Consider the following 18,731-nt stretch of genomic DNA (forward strand, 5'->3'; position numbering starts at 1 on the left):
TCGTTGTTGTATATAATTACTGTTTTTCTTCTTATAGTGGGTCTAAAGCTGAATTTTGTCGACCCAACCATGAGTATTGATCTGAAATACTTAGGAGTACAGCTGCCGCTAAGTTATTCAAATGATTGTACTTTGTGGAAAACTCTGATGACCAATTCCTGCTCTGCTGGTAAGCACATTTTCTTTTATACAGATGCGATGGTAAACTAAATCTGTAAAAAAGTTTGAAACAATTGGGTTCTGGTGGAACAAATCATGGCATTTGATTTTACCAAAGCTTTTTGGGGGGGGGGGGGTATTACCTAAAATATGCTGTTTAGGAACGGAATTAATATTAAACTGAGTGGTCCAGTTTTGTTGTATATTATAAGGCTGAATTCCTATATGTAGTTATGTATATCTGTATAATAGTGCAATCCTTAGAACACTCCCCTAAGAGTAAGCTCCATTGATTAGACTTGAGTGGGATTTCTTTGTAAGTGTGCTAGGCTCTGAATGGCATCAAGCTATGACTGATTCATTTGGTGAATGTAGAGCATAATATGTTATGCTTTCCAAGCAATATTCTCAGCTAGCGTTATTGACTAATTAAAAAAATTGTTATATGTACAGTGCAAACTTAAACCAAGTTACACCCTTTTAATTCAGTTGACTTCAATGGATTTGGAGCAGTGTAACTTTGTTGAGGGTTACACTGTTAATGTTGCAGATTTTCCATAGTTTCCCTAATTGATAAAATGGGTTGTCTGTTTCCCTCCCACCCCCTCCCAGATGCTGGGTTTCCCTTCGTTTCTAGAACTGGGAAAACAAATGACTTTACGAAGATCAAAGGATGGCGTGGGAAGTTACATAATTCTTCAAAAAATGAAGGTAAAAAACATTTAAGATTTTCCTGTTCTATATTTCTGGAGGAGAGAAAAAGAATAAAAGCATAAAGCACTATGATGAGAGAGCTTTAGTAAGGTAGAAGCTAACCATATTTTTAATGAACATAAGAATAGCCATGCTGGATCAGACCAGTGGTTCATCTAGTTCATCATCTGTTGCTGTGGGGGACCAATGAACAAGGCAGAGAGGGCAAGGCCTTCCCTACCCCTGATGCTAATATTTGACATTATTGTAGGATTGGTAGCTGTCTCTTTGAATTTTTCAAGGACTGCTTTCTGTCGTTGCTACTGGGGCTTTTTGGGCATGGCTCCTTTTTACATCCCTGAGATTTAGAGAATCTTTGTCCGTCATCACTGGTAAACTGAATTTGATGGTTGTGTAGTTACTTAAGCATTACTGCTCAGATTAAACTCTCTAATTCAGTAGCTGCCACCACCTGTTGAGAGACCTGTGGAATTCTTATGGTCAAGGTTAAGTTCCTTCAGCTCAGAAATGTAATTGGGAATCCTAGTTAGAACTTTGTCAGCTTCCAATTTCTCACCGACCTCCTTACACCCAACTATGTTAATATACCTATTAACATAGACAAAATAATACTACAGCCAGATAAAGATAAAGAATAAAAATAATAGACAATAAGAACAGCAATAAGAACAGCAATGTAGAATCATACCAGTGGTCCAGTGAAAGAAGAACTTTTTGTTTGTCCTGAACATGTTTTTCTTGAACCATGAACTTAACAGGGAGTGTGTACGCTGTCTTGTATTATGGAGGAGGGGTAGTTCTCACTCCACTTTCTCCACTTCATGCATAATTTTATAAACCTCTGTCATCCGCCCTCCAGTCATCTATTATGTAAAATTAAAAGTCTTTCCTTGTAGTCTTTTGTAGTGAACTCACAACCTCACCTTCCAGTTCTGGGTGCTGACCACAGCCACTCCTGCAACCAGAAAGGCAGGGTGCATTCCACTTATTTGTGAGACTGAAAGCTCTCCCTTTCCCAAAGGACAGGTTTTCCAATCTTGGGTTTGTTTCTGGGGTGTACCCACACACAAGACATGAACTCCAGACCCAACTTAGTAAAATACAAGTTTATTAATTAAGGAGTGTCTCCAAAAGCATGAAGCACTCTTATGCAGACATCAACCATGAAAATAAGACATCCTTACTGTTGCTGAACATTAAAACTGCCTATCGAAAATTTAAGAGCTAGCAACTTAAGCATCCCTAAGTAGGGATGTATGCTTTGGGAATCCGAATTGGGTTTTTAACACGAATCGGGCCCAATTTGGAAAGATTTGGTATTTCCGAATCTGGCCCCGATTCAGAAATACTGAAGCAAAGCTTTCCAAAGCGAGTTGGATCGCTTTGGAAAGCTTCGGGGCAGCCAGGAGCAGTACTTTGCGGGATGTTTGCATTTACATTTCCAAACAGCCGGCAAAGTTCTGAGCCAAAATCAAGCTTCCTGCACTTTCTTATGAGAGGGGGAGGGGGAGGGGGAGAAGGAGTGAGTGACCCACTACAACCTCTTCCTAACTCCTCCCATCTTGTAAAAAAAGGCGGGAAGCTTGAATTTGCTTCAGAACTTTGATGGCTGTTTGCAGTCCAATGCAATGCAATGCAATGCAAGCAGCCAGCAAATTCTGCAGAGATTCCCGTCTAATTTACAGGATGGGAGGGGTGAGTGAGTACAAGGTGGAGGAGGGAGGGGAATCAGGGAAGGGAGGGGGGAGTTAGGAGTGTCCAGTCCCACTGCTGCATCCTCTTTCCAGCCAATGGATTCTCTGGAAGGAGATGCAACAGGGGATTTAAATTGGAGGTTTGCCTTTTGGCCAGCCCACAATTTTCCTTGGCCTACATAGAGACTTGAGAGTACTTCCACTGGGACTCTCTGTCTCCATTGTTGGCTGGCCTGCTGGTGCTGGAGGACTTCACTGAGGAAGAGAGGAGTTCACCTGGAGGATTCCTGCCTGCCTGACCATCACTGGACTGCAGGACATGTGAGAGAGTCAGTCAGTGACTCACAGGGTTTTCTTTGGAGGGGATTTTTTTTTTGCTTGTCTGGGTGGGTGGGGGGAAGGGGAGGGATTGTTTTAAAAAAGTTAATTTAAAATCTTTATTTTGGGGGAGAGGGATTCTTGCTTCTTTGTGTGTTTGTGTGGTGTGAGCAGCTTCTGGCTGGGGCATTTGTTCGGGGGGAGGCTGGTCTTTATTTGCAGTTTTAAATTTTGGGAGGGTTTACCCTTTTTTCTGCTGTTGGTGGGGGTGTTCTGTGTTGTTTTAAAGTTCACTTTTTCCTTCTGTTGTTGGGAGGGGGGGACTGTTCCATTTTTTTGCAGTTTAAAAGTTTCCTGTTGGTGTTTTAAATTTTTTTTTCCTGTTGCTGGTGTGTGTGTGTGTGGGAGGGGAACCTGCTCCTGTTTTTTGCAGTTTAAAATTTTCCTGTTTTTTTTTTTTAAAAATTCCTGGTGTTGGGGAACTGTTATTGTTTTTAAGAGTGTGTGTTGAGGAGGTCTAGGGTTTAGGTGGGGCCTTGCTCAGGGGTTCTGATTTTATTTGCTGTGTTTAAGTGGTTGGGCCTGAGTCTTTAATTTCAATTTAATTTTGTTTTTGCTACTTTGCTGTGTGTGTGTGTGTGTGTGTGTGTCTGTTTGGGAGTGTGATTAAGAGGGGGCTTGCTTGGGGGTTCTGGTTTAAATTGCTGTGGTTAAGTGGTTGGGCCTTAGTTTTTAATTTCAATTTAATTTGGGTATTGTTTCTTTTCTGTTTGTGTGTGGGGGGGAGTTGGGGTTCAGAGGGAGCTTGCTTGGGGGTTTTGGTGGTTTTTACTGTTGTTGGTTGTAGTTTTGCAAATTTTAAAGTTGTTGGAGTTCCTTACAGTTGGTGTTTTACAGTTAAGGTTTGTTATTTACTACTGTTGTTCTGTTGGTTGGGTGTTTGTGTTTGCAGTTTTATAGTAGTGTTTGGTAAGTTTACTTTGGGTTTCCCAGGGAAATTAGCTTTGATTTAAATAGTGGACTTGTGAGTTAGGTAGGCTAGTGGTAGGCTTCTGTCATTTAATAATATTGCCCTCTAAAATAAATTGTTAGGGAACGAAGGCTAGTTTTCCCCATTAAATAGGCTTCTGTAGGAGAAGAATCAGTAAGAGTTAGGTTGGGCTCTGTTCAAATATAAATAGGCTGCCCAATTGTAGTCCCTTAAGTAGGGTTTCCCTGCCCACCTCTGGCACCCTTGGAGCCAGGCCGGGCACATTTTTTGTAATAGGCTTTCCCTTAACTTGGACTTTAGGGCCAGCTTGATTCCTGAAGAGGAATTCGGCTGTTTGGTGTAGGTTTAGGTTCACATACATAAATAGGGCCCTTTAAAAAGATTTAAGTGACCATCTCCAGTGACAGAGCCAAAAAAAAAAGTTTAGAAATAGGTAGATAGGTGATAAATTCGTACTTTGGGCTAGGCTTTAAGTTTTATTTTTTAAATCAACTTATAGCTGGTAGTTAGTGTAGGCTCAAGGAGGGAAGCATGAGTGAGAGGGGCCAGCGATATGTCTAGGGGGGGAGGGAGGGGGAGGGGGGAGTGCTGCGGCTATCCCCCCCCCATCTGAGCGGAGGAGGCCTTCCCCTGCGCTACTGCCGTTCACCAGCCTGGCTTCTGATGACAGGAAGAGGGTTTACAAGGCCCTTTTTCATGAGGCAGCTGCTGGAGGGCCACCCCCAACCCAGGTGTCTGAGACAGGGGCTGGCACTAGGCCGGGGCCTGCTGTTGAGGCTCCCCCTCCTCCAGCGGTTGAGACCCAGCTGCTAGAGGAGGGGCAGCATGTGGTGTCTCCTGGGGTGGACATGGGACACATGACTTTACCTGCATTCCCGCTGACCCCAGGAACCCATAGGATGTTGGCGGAACTGCAGGAGGAACCGCCTGCTGGGCAGTCCTCCCGTTTTCTCTGAGGCCAGCAGCAGGCCTCTTATGGCTGCGCAGAAAGACAGGGTGCTGGAGGAAGAGGAAGAGACTGTGGTGGAAGAGCCCACATCTCTGCCCCTTCATCCTCATTCATCTCCAATTGCCCAGCCGAGAGTGAGACACGGTGTGTCTGCCCCGAGCACCTCACAGGAGGTATCTCCTGGGGGGTCTGTAAGCACCTCCCCTGTGCGGTGTGGGGCCCCCATTACCTCCGATATCTGGAGTCACTTCCAGAGAACGGAGGACCCCCAGTTTGCCCACTGCCTGCATTGTAGGCAACAGATCAGTTGTGGGAGGGATGTGAAACATCTCTCCAAGTCTGGAATGCAGAACCACCTGAAGAGGCAACACCAGGTGGTGCTTTTTCGGGGTGAGAGTTCAAGTGACACCACAAGGCTGCCAGCTAGCCAGAAGGAGGCAGGCTCCTTTGGTGCTCTCCCCCCACAGGTTCCTGTAGGGCAGGGATGCCAAGCCTCTCTGATAGAGATGCTTGGTACGCAGGGCACTAATGTGCCCAGAGAGGGGATCCAGAGGGCGAGCAGGTGCGTCACATGCCACATCGTCCATATGATAGCAGTAGATGGTCAGCTGTTCTCCTTAGTTGACCTCTTTGGCTTCCAGGGGCTGCTCCGTGATGCCTATCCCTGGTACACGATCCCTGCTCACACAACGTTGAGCAGGACCGTGGTGCTCTTGTTTTACAGGGCTGCCAGGTACCATGTGAAGGCACAGTTTCCCCACACTGCTGGGAGAACTGTGCACTTCACATCCGACATCTGGACCTGCTCTAGTGTGCAGCGTGCTTACTTCTCACTTACTGCTCACTGGTGGCAACCCGAAGACCTTCAAGGTGGGGGTGAGGTGTCCAGCGTTAGGCAGGGATGGATGGGAGACTCCTGGGCCGGCTACCGCAAGGCCTTGCTCCATGCCGAGGTTCTCAACGTGTTGCACACGGCAGAGAACATTGTGGCCACCTTGAGGAGGGAGTTGGACGGCTGGATAGGCGAGAGCACTGTCACCATGAGATGCATGGTGATGGATGGTGGCCAGAACATGAGGGCAGCAGCGTGGCAGGTGAGCCAAGAGCACATTTACTGTGTGGCTCACAAACTTCACCTAGTGGTGAAAGCTGCGCTTGGGGTGGGCTCCTCCTCGAAACCCCAGGACCCCACAACTCGTGACCTCCAGTATCTCCTGCAGAAATGTTGGAGGCTCACAACTTACTTCTTGCGCAGTGTGAAGTCCTCTCATGAACTGCGCCAGAAGGAGGCTAGGGCAGGCATGCCAGAGCATTGCCTGATCTCTGACATAGTCATTTGCTGGAACTCCACCTGTGCCATGCTGGAGCGCTTGGTGGAGCAGCAGGCCGCCCTCAAAGCATGGCTCTCAGAGAGCGATGCTTGGAGGCAGGAGGGTGAGTTCAGCCAGGAGGATTGGCTCACCATCTCTCAGACAGTGGAGGTCCTGAAGCCCTGGGTCTGGTCATTCCTCTGGTGCACATTCTCCTTAGTTCACTGGCCTCCTTTGTGGACCCAGACACACCACATGCAGACACTGCTCTGGTGGTGCGTGTGCTCGTCAGAAGGCTGCAGCAGAGCAGAGCTGCCAGGCTAACGCCTCTCACACAGAAGGAGGCATACATGTTGGCGACCATGTGAGACCTGCGCATTAAGGGCACTTTCGCTGAGTGGGACGGGAATCTCACCCAAGCCAGAGATGGCCTCTGTGCACAGATGAGGTGCAGGCAGGCCAAGAGGGATCACCTGTCATCAGAGGGGACGGGCGAGGGGCCCAGTCCTGCGGGTTCCTCTCATGCCCCTTCTGAGCAGGCTCCCCCTGTGGCCACTGCCGCAATGTCCATGGAGATGGAGATGCTCTGGCGGCCCCTCTGGGATCGTGAGTCGCGTGAGACAGGATTTGACGGAGGCAGTGGTCAGGGACTACCTTATTGGAGCCCTGCGAGTTGCTGTCCACTGATCCGCTGAGCTACTGGGCCAAGAAGGAGGCGATCTGGCCGGACCTCTCCCTCGAGATGCAGCGGCTCCTCTCATGCCCTCCGATGAGCGTGGAGAGCGAGCACGTGTTTTCTTATGCAGGCAACATTGTCAGCCCACATTGCTCTCGCCTTCTCCCATGGAGAGTTGAGCAGTTGGTCTTCCTGAAGGTCAACTCTTGCCTCTTCGATTTCTCAGGAGTGGACTTCCAGAGTGAATGAGGTGAGTCTTCCTTGTGGTCTGCATCCTCTGCAAGTCTAGGACCTGGGGAATCACGCTCTTCCCTACATTAAACTTTTAGAAGTAGAAAGAAATCCAGCAGGAGGAGGGGTGGAACTCAGTGGCAAAGGGAATGCACCCTGAAATTTGGCCTCCCCCCAAACGGGGGGGAAAAAACTGTCACAGACCCTGTGGGCACAAATTTAATCTGATAATAACAGGCCCCAGAAATGTTGATTGCCACTGGAGGGAGAGACAGGTTAGTTAGGGACTGGTTAGATTAGGGATTCACAGCAAGAAACTCAGAGTAGCAGCCAAACTTAGCTGTGCTGCTGAGGAGAATGTTATTTAATGTTGGAAAATGTTTAATGTTGGAAAATGTTGTTTTTATTAAAGTTAAAATGTTCCTGTTGAAGGGGCAGGGGAGGAGTGAGTTAGTAGGAATGGTGTGGGTGGGTGCCAACTGATGATGAAGGCTACATCCCAACACTGCCTCACAGGTGGTTTCCAGTTCAGCCTGAAGCTGGTGGGGGGTGGGAGGGAACTCTGCAACTATGCTCCGCAAATACCATTGTGTTGTGCTTGTGGCTAGGCACTGTTCTGCTCTGTGGTATTTTCCCACTGGCTGAACTGAGAGCCCAGCTGCAGGAAATGACAATGGTTCTGCTGGACTAAGTTGCAAGAGTTTCCCCCAGTTCAGTTTGGTTTGGGTGGAATGGATATGTGACACTGTGGTTTGGCTCCCTTGGAGTCACTATGGTTATGTTGGGGGGGGGGGGGTTATAAATGTAGTGCTGCTGTTGTGTGCTGTTTCCCACCCTCAGCCCAGGAACTCCAAGAAATAAAGTGTTTTTGCAAGTGATTGTGTGTGTATTTTGTGATTCTCTGATATGAGGATAGTTGTGGCACTACTGCCTAGGAGACTGTTGTGATGTGTTGTGATGTGCCTCCCATGCTGTGTAACTTAAAGCCAAGAAATAAAATGTTTGTGCCAGTGATTGTGTGTGTGTTTTGCGATTCTCTGATATGAGGATAGTTGTGGTAACACTAGTGTCATGTGCCTTTAATGCTGTAACTGAAAGCAAAAAAATAAAAATTTTTGAACTTGATTAGTCGGAGCACCGATATGGGGGCATATTACACCTGTGTTGCGCCAGCTGCATTGGTTGCCAGTAGAGTACCGAATCAGGTTCAAGGTTTTGGTACTAACTTACAAAGCCCTACGCGGACTGGGACCGACGTATCTGCGGGACCGTCTCTCCCCATATGAGCCCCAGAGGACCCTTCGCTCGTGTAATAAACATCTATTAAAGATCCCTGGCCCTAGGGAAGCCCGCCTGGCGTCGACCAGGGCCAGGCCCAGCCTGGTGGAACTCTCTGTCTCATGAGACCAGGGCCCGGCAAGACTTGTTAACATTTTGCCGGGCCTATAAGACAGAGTTGTTTTGCCAGGCATATGGTTGATGCTAGGCGGTGTGTGTGTGTGTGTGTGTGTGTGTGTGTTAAACCACATGCCCTCTCATGCAATGCCCAGCCTGGTGGAACTCTCTGTCTCATGAGACCAGGGCCCGGCAAGACTTGTTAACATTTTGCCGGGCCTATAAGACAGAGTTGTTTTGCCAGGCATATGGTTGATGCTAGGCGGGTGTGTGTGTGTGTGTGTGTGTGTGTGTGTTAAACCACATGCCCTCTCATGCAATGTCGTTGTCCATCTTTTTATACTTTTGTTCTGGGAAGAACTGCTGTATGGCACGTCCAAATCAAATTATGTGCTGCCTGGTTTCTTTGCTCTATATGTATATATATATATATATATATATATATATATATATTTATATTTATATAAATGTAATTTTAATGATAGGATGTAGTATTTTTATAATTTTAATGATAGTTAAATATGTTTTAAATTGTGTTGTTATCCGCCCTGAGTCCGCTGATGTGGGGAGGGCGAAGTATAAATCCAATTAAATTAAATTAAATTAAGTTAATGTGTGTTTGTGTTTTATTCTCTGGTGTGAAGGTTAGTTCCCATCATAGGGAACGATGGGGAGTGGCTGGCCAGCCCGCTTTGGGGGTGTGTGCATGTGGTTCAGGTGTGCTTTCCCAGGGATGAGCTTGCACTCAGGAGTGTGCCCTCCACTGTGGCACCCCTGGCCTGTGCATAATTGCCCTGGGAACGACGGGTTAAAAGTTCCCATCATAGAGAACAATGGGGAATGGCTGGCCAGCCTGCTCTGGGGGTGGTGGGGAACTTGGGGGTGCATGTCTGTGGGTCTGCGATGCTGCTGGAGGGGTAGATTGAAAGGGGGATTACGCCTGTGGCCATGGATGTCACATTCCATGGGTTCCTGCTGTGGGAGTCTGGATATTCCCACAACAGGAACCAATGGAGAGTGGCTGATCAGTTACTGCAGGGGTGGTTAGTTTTTTGGGGGGGGGGATTTTGTTCTGAGGGGCTGCTTGGGGTGTGTGTAATGTAGCCATACGGTGGCTGTGGCAATTGGCAGCCATAATCCATGTGTTTCTGCTGTGTGGGAGTCTTCCGCACAGTAGAAATAAAATGGTGTGGTGTGAGAATCACCTTTGGGGGGGCCATAACATGGCCCTCCCAAAGTGCTATCTCCCTGAAACTTGGGGAGGGCATGGTAGGACAGGTAGGAGCAGGTCCCCTGAAAATTGGGTGCATTTTGCTTGTAAAATGCCACCCCAAGCCACGTGGAAAGCCCCTTTGTTTTTCCCCATAGGGAATAGTGAGAATGGAGGAGGATGGGGGCACTTTCTTTGGGGGGGGCCATAACATGGCCCCCGAAGTCCAATCATTCTGAAACTTGGGAGGTCATTAGAGGAGAGTTAGGAGAAGGTACCCACCAAGTTTGGTTTGATTCGTAAAGAAAATCCCCCCCCCGGCTCCCGGAAAGCCGGGAGCATGTTCCCCATTGAAAACAATGGCTGAATCTTTATGAAGCAAACCCGAATCTTTCTGAAGTGGGTATTCCGAAGCGGCTTGCCCCTTCTTATTCTGAATTTTTTCTCCGATTTGGGTAATCCAAATCGGGAAATCTGAATCACCCTGGCCCTGCACACCCCTATCCCTAAGTGGTTTCTATTGTTGCATATCCACCCATCCATCATAAAGCAAGCCCTTTTTCATGCTTGGTCGATTCAGCATAAGAACGTACTAAGGTGATAAAATAGCATGCAACTCCCAGCTTCTCTCTAGCACACTTGCATTATGATGAACTAACTAACTGAATGAGTTGAGAAGCCATCCTTTCATGCCTCAGTGAATCACCTGGCAACTCAAGAACCAATCAGGGCTAAGTCGTTAATTGACGTTACAGCTATGTGATAGACTAGGGAGTTAAGCACAGAGATCCCTGAGAACAGTCTCCTCAAGGTCAAATCCCTAGAGAACTTAAGAGACTGTTCCACAGGTGTTCCTAATCAGCTCTGGCAAACCCATTTTTGTGCTAGGCCAGAAAAAGCTCAGACATCTTCTCCCAGAGACCTAGCCTCAGGTTATCAACTTCCATACACCTTTCCATTGATAATTTTGTTTTTGATCAAATGATCAGAACAATACACAGTACCCTAAATGCTACTGCACCTTATTACAAGGTTGTCTTGTTTTCAGCCCCTTTCCTAATAACCTCTAGTATAGAATTTGCTTCTTTTCATGCATTGTTAATGCTTCTTTTGTAGGAAAAAAGTAAGATAACTATATTTTAGGTTAGAATTAAGAGCATTTCTACCTCTGGGGAAGAGAGGCCTTACCAAGTACAGCAGTGTCTGGCTCCATGACCAAAGGCTCAGTTCAAAGACCCTAAGCACCAGATTTGTAGCCCAGCAGAACTGTGAAATACATTCTCCAGAATCAGAGGAGTTAGCTGTGTTAGTCTGTAGTAGCAAAATAGTAAAGAGTCCAGTAGCACCTTTAAGACTAACCAACTTTACTGTAGCATAACTGTAATGATTTCAAGAAATGGGTGCATGTGTCTTTAAATGTTTGGTGAGATAGGTGAAGAGTGGGGGGGGTGAAAGAGAGAGATGAGTGAGTGATATGATTGGTAGATGACAGAGAGTGGGTGGAGTGAAGGCAGTTTTCAGTTATTGAGGGAGAGAAAAAGATTCAGTTAGGGCAAGAGAGGCGAGCTGTGTGCAGCCTGAGGGTGTTCATGTATTTGTGAGGGAAAGGCAACCTGAGTAGAAGCCTGAACTGGGTGTGAATGTGAGACTATATATTCATTCTATTTGAAGCAGGCAAACTGTGTGTGCGCCTGAGAGAGAAAGAATTGAGAGTGAAAAGAAAACAGGCTAGCTGTGTGCTGTCTGAGGAGTTCTCTGTGAGAGAAATATAGAGCCTAGAGAAAGAGGCTAATTGTGTGTGAAGCCTTACAAGAGATCTGTGTGAATGAGTTTGGATGAAGCAACTAGAAGAACTAAGAACGACTTTTATGTAACCAATACTCTTCTTAAAAAATAAACTTTTATTTTGTTTTGTTATATCCCAGAGTTATCTCCCATTCCTATCCTCAGGGCCACATAGAACCACGAAGGAGCCTGACGCTCAAACACGTTACAAAAGGGAAAATTTAAATAAAACATTTTGGAATTATATATTCCTGGTGGCAGCAAACTACCCAGAGGGTGTAAGGGGGAGATTTAAAGCAAAATCCACCCTAAAGAAAGTGAAGATCATAACAATAACCTTTCGAGAACCACAGTTCTCTTCATCACATGCAAGATGAAGAGATGCATCTGACAGAGAACTGTGGTTCTCGAAAGCTTATGCTACAGTAAAGTTGGTTAGTCTTAAAGGTGCTGCTGGACTCTTTACTATTCTCCAGAATCTGATTGAAGAAAGGAGTCAGCTGATGGGATGATTTAGATGATTCCTTTGTATTCGATTGATTCAGCGTGTCCTAGCCATTGCATATTGGGGTGTTTTGATACTGTTTGGAGATCAGAATCGAAGCCTAGGAACAAGCAGTATCTGTGTGACAGCTGTTCTGTTAAATGGAGGCAACTCTAGTGTCCAGAGGATAGGTTATATTCCTAACTTCTTCCACTCACCATATACAGAAATAGAAGCCTAAACTAGGAGATCTTGTTAGTTATTAAATATGTAATGTAAGTTGAATCTCCTTTATTGAAACCTCTAGGTATTTTAAGTTCTCAGGATTAGCGGAAGATTGTGCCATTCATTATGTTCATTCTGTAGCGAGCAGAGCAGGAAGTAAAATGCACAAGCCCAATTGATCTCACTGTGTGGGTGGTGGGGAGAGTAAAGTTTGAAGAGACCTGTACTCTTTAATGCAGATATAAAGCTTACAGTTCCAGAATCTGAGTCTCTGTCTTTGCAGCAGTTTTCTCAAAGAAAAATTTTGTACATCTGTATCAGATAATAAAGTGATCTTGTAATTAAGGCATTTGACCCATATGCTGAATCATCATTTAGTGAATTCATTCAGTTAACTAGGATCATTATGCCAATAATATGTTGGATCCTATGATTTTGTTTTGTGAAAAGGGAAGCTTTTTGCTGATGTATGGCACTTTTTGCTACTTGAAGGTTCATCCATTAGTAGGATAGAATTGTAGGATCTAGTTTATTTTGTAACACAGGGTCTGAAATTAGTTAAATCCAGTTAAAATGAGTTTAACTAAACCAGTTTTTACAAATAAGAATAAGGGTCAAGTAGTCCAGGTGAGTCTGATTTCATCAGAATTCAGAAGCTTAGCAGGGTTGGCCTTGGTTAGTGATTGGATGAGAGACCTCCAACGAAGACCAGGATTGCAAAGGCAGACAATGGCAAACCGCCTCTGTTCAGAGCAGAACCACAAGTGACAAAAGGCACAGATTGGACACTTGTCTGCTTCCCTCAAGTTTTGATGGGAAATGTAGGCAGCTTGGCGGAATGTTGGACAAGTGACAGTTGAAAAGTCCATTGGACAGCAGTCAGAGCGAAGCTGCGAGACTAGGATGCCTACATTTCCCATCAAAACTTGAGGGAAGCAGACAAGTGTCCAATCTGTGCCTTTTGTCACTTGTGGTTCTGCTCTTAGTCTCATGCCATGAAAACCCCGTTAAGGATTGCCGTTAAGTCAGCTATGACTTGAGAGCAATCTCCACTCCACTCGGTATAGCATAATACAGAGATTTAGAATCAAGGATATTAGAGTTCTCAATTCAATGGCGAACTGTAATTTAGTTCAATTTTTACTTTATTGAATATTTGAACGAATCCTTCCACCTTCATACGTTCTTACAGGTGATGATTGTTCCTGCTGAGGATTATTATACTTTGGTTGTTGTGGGTTTTCCGGGCTGTTTCGCCAGCAGCTGTGGCTGGCATCTTCAGAGGTGTAGCACCTCTGAAGATGCCAGCCACAGCTGCTGGCGAAACGTCAGGAACTACAATGCCAAGACCACGGCAATACAGCCCGGAAAACCCACAACAACCATCGTTCTCCGGCCGTGAAAGCCTTCGACAATACATCGATTATTATACTGTTTCAGAACTTTATCTTGTGAACCAGGCTGCCCTGCCTGTCTCAAGACTTCTGTTGATACTGGTTTCCCTTTTGCCTTCTAGAAACATAGAAGTTACTCAAATAATTAACCATATGTAATTTTTGTTCTGCCACAGTAGAAATATAATCTTGTACTCACTTTCTTCAGAGTTGGAAGTCTTTCATAATAGCCTTCTCAGAGCGTATTGAGTCAGTATCTTCCCCCAGCTCTGTGATAAATGGAAAATGTTTGCTACTTCAACAGCTAGAACAATTCCTAAAGCTTTTACAAATACGGAGTAGGTATTCTGAATGTTTCAGCAATATACAATAAATAGAATTTATGAAACAGTTTCCTATATATTCTTTATTTAAAGTTGATTTATGTGATTATTTAGGTAACATTTTAGAAGGCTCCTTGAAGAACCGATCTGCCTTCTGCAGCGACAAGCTTGATGAATACTTGGAAAATGAAGGGAAGCTGATGGAAACGAACATAGGATTCTCTCCTAGCTCATCTAGTGGTCCTGTAGTTTACCAGCTTCCAACTAAAAGCACCAGCTATGTACGAACACTAGATAGTGTTCTTAAAAAGCAATCCACCATTACTCCAACCAGCCCTTATACTTTCAAGCCTCTTTCTGTGCCTTCAGTCTCTAGAAAGAAGAGAAAGAAAATTAAAAGTAAAAAACAAGCTCTCTCTAGAGGCAAAGCAAAGTCATGTTTCAAGCTAGCAATGCCTTTACCTGTTGTAACAAAGCAGAAACGGAACTTATCAGTCTCAGAAGAGAAAGTCACGAAGTCTCAGCCAAGTAGTCACACAGCTGAGGAAGATGCTCTCATGGCACTGAGCACAGAAGAAACAGGCCCAGGAAAACAAATTCCTGTTCGTCAGGCACAGCAGCAGCATCAGAATATTCGCCCACCAAGTTTATCTAAGACACAATTGAAGTTGATGGACTTGGAAGACTGTGCACTGTGGGATGGGAAGCCACGTACCTATATTACTGAAGAACGAGCAGACTTATCTCTCACAACTCTACTCACAGCTCAGGTGAGTTGCTGAAATTGTCATTTCCCTTCATTTTGCTTACTTTTTTTTGGACTTCAGTGAAAAGGCTTTATCAGAAACATGGCAGAGAGAATTTGTAGCAACACCAATTAAGTCTTAGGATGTCCTGTCCTGTGCTGTTAAAGATAAGAAGTTAAAGGAAACGCCAGTAAATCTAGATAGTCTCCCCATTTTACCTCATATCAGTATAGATTGAGGAGGGCAGCATTTATTTTATTTCTGCGAACTCCCCTCCCCTCCAAGAGCACTTGGAACTACCATTTATAAGACAGTGGCCTGGATAAAACCTACAGTGTTTCAGAGTAGGTCTTCTGTACCTGGGTATAGAAACTTTTCCTCTGCTGGTCTCTACTACAAACCACCACTCCAAATCCTCACTTGCCTTGCAGGGCTAATATATACAACTACATCTATGTTTTCCTGAAAGAGGCAAATAGCAGCTTTGATGTCGGGCAAAAGGAACACATAACACATTTTCATATAGAATTTATTATCACAAGATGTTGTGATACTTCTAGATCAAATGGTTTTAAAAGGAAGTTAAGATGCATTTGTGGAGGATAGGTCCATCAATGGCTATTAGCCATGATGGCTAAATGGAAACTTACCAGAGTTTTCAGACATTCTGTACAAGTTACAGCAACAATTGGAGAACATTTTGGCCTTTGTGCCTTCTTGTAGGCCTTCCAGAGATTTCTGGTTTACCATTGTGAACCAGATCCCATCTTATCAACAAAGGCAAACTCAAAATACTCTATCTCAGGACCCTACATTGTGTGTGAGTATGTAGGCAATTTTCTGAATATTTGCAAATAATGTCTGTATACTTTCAGGCTTCACTCAAAAACAAACCTATCCACAAAATCATCAAAAAGCGAGCACCACCATGCAACAATGATTTTTGCCGGCTTGGGTGTATCTGTTCTAGTCTAGCTCTCGAGAAACGCCAGCCTACACATTGCCAGAAGCCAGATTGCATGTTTGGCTGCACATGTTTAAAGAGAAGAGTGGTCCTAGTTAAAGGAGGCAAGCACAAGAAGATCCTGGAGAAGTCTCTACCTGGAAGGCTTAGGTCATATCGTGGGAAAGAACAGGAGCAGTGGGAGGATGAAACAAAAAAAGCAGAAGAGCAAGAGAAACTTAAAGATAAGAAGAGAAAAAAGAAGATAGAATATAGTAAGTATTGGTCAGCAATTTCAAATTCATTTCCTTTTTGCAGTGAGGTGTCTCCTGTACACGTGGTCCTCTCCATGTTCCCTTCCAGCCCCAGGAAAGTTGATTCTCAGGGTCTTGAGACCCGCGTAGACTAATAGCCATGGAGAACAGGACAAAATTGTCCATTCCTGTCTCTTCTACAAGTGCCAGCCTTGCTGACTGAAGAAGCAGGAGGAGGATTTTACTTCCTTCCTGCTTCCAAATGTGGTGTCCTGACCCAGGGTCAAAATGGACTGCTGGCAGGAGAGGCATATGGAAAGGATCTTTGACTGTTGGCATGTTCTCCTGGCAGATTGCGGGATCCGTCCTAATAATTGTCTGTAATTATTGCCATAAAGATCAACATAATATAGACTATAATTCAGCTAAAGTTAGTTGCGTTTAAATCTCATTGAAACAAATGAAGTGTTTCTAAAATAAGATTTAAAAACTGCAATTCTGTTTGTACCTGTGGATGAGCTCAATTTAACATACAGGAACTCGCTTTCAAATAACAGAGTTGTATTGTGTACAGTAACTGACTTTAGCCAGACTAGTTCATTAAACATAGTTTAGAAATACAAAGTACCATCTTTTAACTGTATCAAATTACAGTTTTTTCTAATTGATTGCCTTAACAGCAAATGGCCATATAAAATATTCTACGAATCATGTGTTATTCATTAACAGGCATATAAGACTGAGTCTAGTCCTGCCTACCATGCAAGCAGGATCTCTAAATCCTAGCATGAGTCTCTCTGCAACTGCAAACTACTCAAGTCCAACCATCTAGCTAATTGGTCCTGGAAACCCTTTTCATCATAATGTCAGGAACTATCCAGTGGAGGCGGGGCAAGGTGGAGGTCTACCACGAATATAGTGCATGACTACTGATGGGTCAGTTCATAAGGGCTATGTTTTCAAAACAAAATCTATTCTGCCAGGGTTTCTTTTTCTCCTCCATCTCCAGACTCATGACAGGCACCTACAAATCTATTATAGCTCATTCTCATTCAGTTGACAAAGAAACTATGGACTAACTGCCATGGGTAGAGAAATCTTCCAGCTTTTCCTCAGTATTCTTCAAAAAATCCCAATGAAAACTAGGAGCGTAGAAGAATTTTAGATCTCAGATCAGTGAATGTTTCTTGAAAAGTCTGGACAGAAAACTGTAAAAAAATAGCAGAGACCATCAGCCCTAGAATTTTCTGTCATGTGACTGCCTAACCAAGATACATATACATTTTATTTCTACTAGTATTCTGTAGCTTTTTGAGATTTCCTTAAGCAGGAGACTATCCCTATTGAGCCTTTCCATTTGGCCTCTCCTATGCACCACAATATGTTCATGAAACTGATAGTGGCAGTGATAGCATAACTAATGACATACGTCAGTCACATATTTTTCCTTACTAGGTTGACCTGCTAATCAGATGTCTTTTGAAGGCAAGGGAATTCAGGGATATCTTAACTTGAGCACCCTGGCTTTATTTTTATCTGAGACAGTAACTCTCTTCATCCAAGTGCAGTACTTTCCACATGTAGAAGAATGACTTTAAAGAGAATCTCCCTGTCTCAAAGACTGACAATGCAAGACACGTCCATTACACAAGATCCTCCTTGCACAAGGCCATGAACTGCATCAACTCTGTTTTCTGAGCAAAGTGTCACTCCAGACTCTGACAATTGCTACTGTATCTCTGATAGCAGTGAATTTCTCTTAGGTAGTTGATCCAGCTAGACGTATCTCCAGAAGTAAAACATGCTCCGCTGTGGTGACTGAATCCTAATTACTAGCTCAAGAAATGATACTGGCAGAACCCTTTTGTATGTATCTCCTTTTCTACCCTTTTGTCCTTTCTTCTGCTGCCCAAGACATACTGATAGGCAAGTACTAATACGACTTTCTTGGTTCTTATAGATAAGCAATGATAATCTTATTTAGTTACATGTTTGGAAAATTTCTATACCTCCTCTCCAAGGAACCTGCTTGAGGCAGCTTATGGTATAAAACATGATAAAAATATAAAACATCATAAAAATTATTAAATCCCAGCATTAAAAAACACAGCTGGAGCATAAAGCCACCCAAAATATTGAGCAGCTTAAAAAGGGTCTTAAATATTTCTCGGGCTAAAAACAGATTATAAAGCAATGTTATTTTAAAAAATAACCCCTTAATTAAAAGCATAAGAATGTAGAGCACATTACAATAATTTAACTTGGATGTAATCAGAGCATGGATCACTATGGCCAAATCATGCTTTTCAAAGAAGGGCTTTAGCTGGGATATCAGCCAAAGCTGATAGAAGCCACTGTGCACCAGGGGGGAGAGCTGAGCCTCTGGACATAGGCCAGGAGCCAGTAACATCCCTAAATTACAAACCTGCTTCTTTAGGGGGTGATGCAGTTCCCTCCAGGAAAGGCTGACACCCTCCATCCTCAAGCACATTCTCCATTAACTAACGGCATCTTCAGCTCATCTATCCCAGTGTTTCCCAACCTGTAGGTCGGGGCCCAATAGTGGGTCACAAAGCCTCTGAAAGTGGGTTGCAGGCCAGCCATTCCTGATGGCAGCTCCTGCACTTCGCACCCTTCTCTTTCTCTCCTCTTTTTCCTTGCCAGCTTCTCACATTCTTACCATACTCTGCAACAATAATGAATGGTAAAAAGCTATCGGGCAACTAGTAACTTTACAATAGTAGCCGGAAGAAGTGGGGGTTTGGAAAGGCTAGAGAGAAGGTGGGAGCTGTTCAGCGCATGAAAAAGTGAGAGGGTAAGAGAAAGAGGTATATGTCTGTCTTGCACTGCTCCTTCAACATCCCAACCTCTTGCCTGGCCCCTTGCAGTTCCTCACTGTCTTCTACCTGATGTGCGATACGTAGATATGT

General features: G+C 44.4%; 1 protein-coding gene across 2 annotated transcripts in view; it reads left to right on the top strand.

Moving 5' to 3' along the window:
* LOC129324625 (MAX gene-associated protein-like) overlaps positions 1-18,731 on the top strand; it is a 112,212-nt gene that overhangs the window by 18,708 nt on the left and 74,773 nt on the right. For both annotated transcript variants that reach the window (XM_054971965.1, XM_054971966.1), the window contains exons 5-8: positions 38-169; positions 772-870; positions 13,973-14,628; positions 15,480-15,822. In XM_054971965.1, coding sequence (XP_054827940.1) covers positions 38-169; positions 772-870; positions 13,973-14,628; positions 15,480-15,822 — 1,230 coding nt within the window. The remainder of the gene's footprint in view (positions 1-37; positions 170-771; positions 871-13,972; positions 14,629-15,479; positions 15,823-18,731) is intronic.

Source organism: Eublepharis macularius, chromosome 2, assembly GCF_028583425.1.
Source record: "Eublepharis macularius isolate TG4126 chromosome 2, MPM_Emac_v1.0, whole genome shotgun sequence".
Taxonomy (NCBI): domain Eukaryota; kingdom Metazoa; phylum Chordata; class Lepidosauria; order Squamata; family Eublepharidae; genus Eublepharis; species Eublepharis macularius.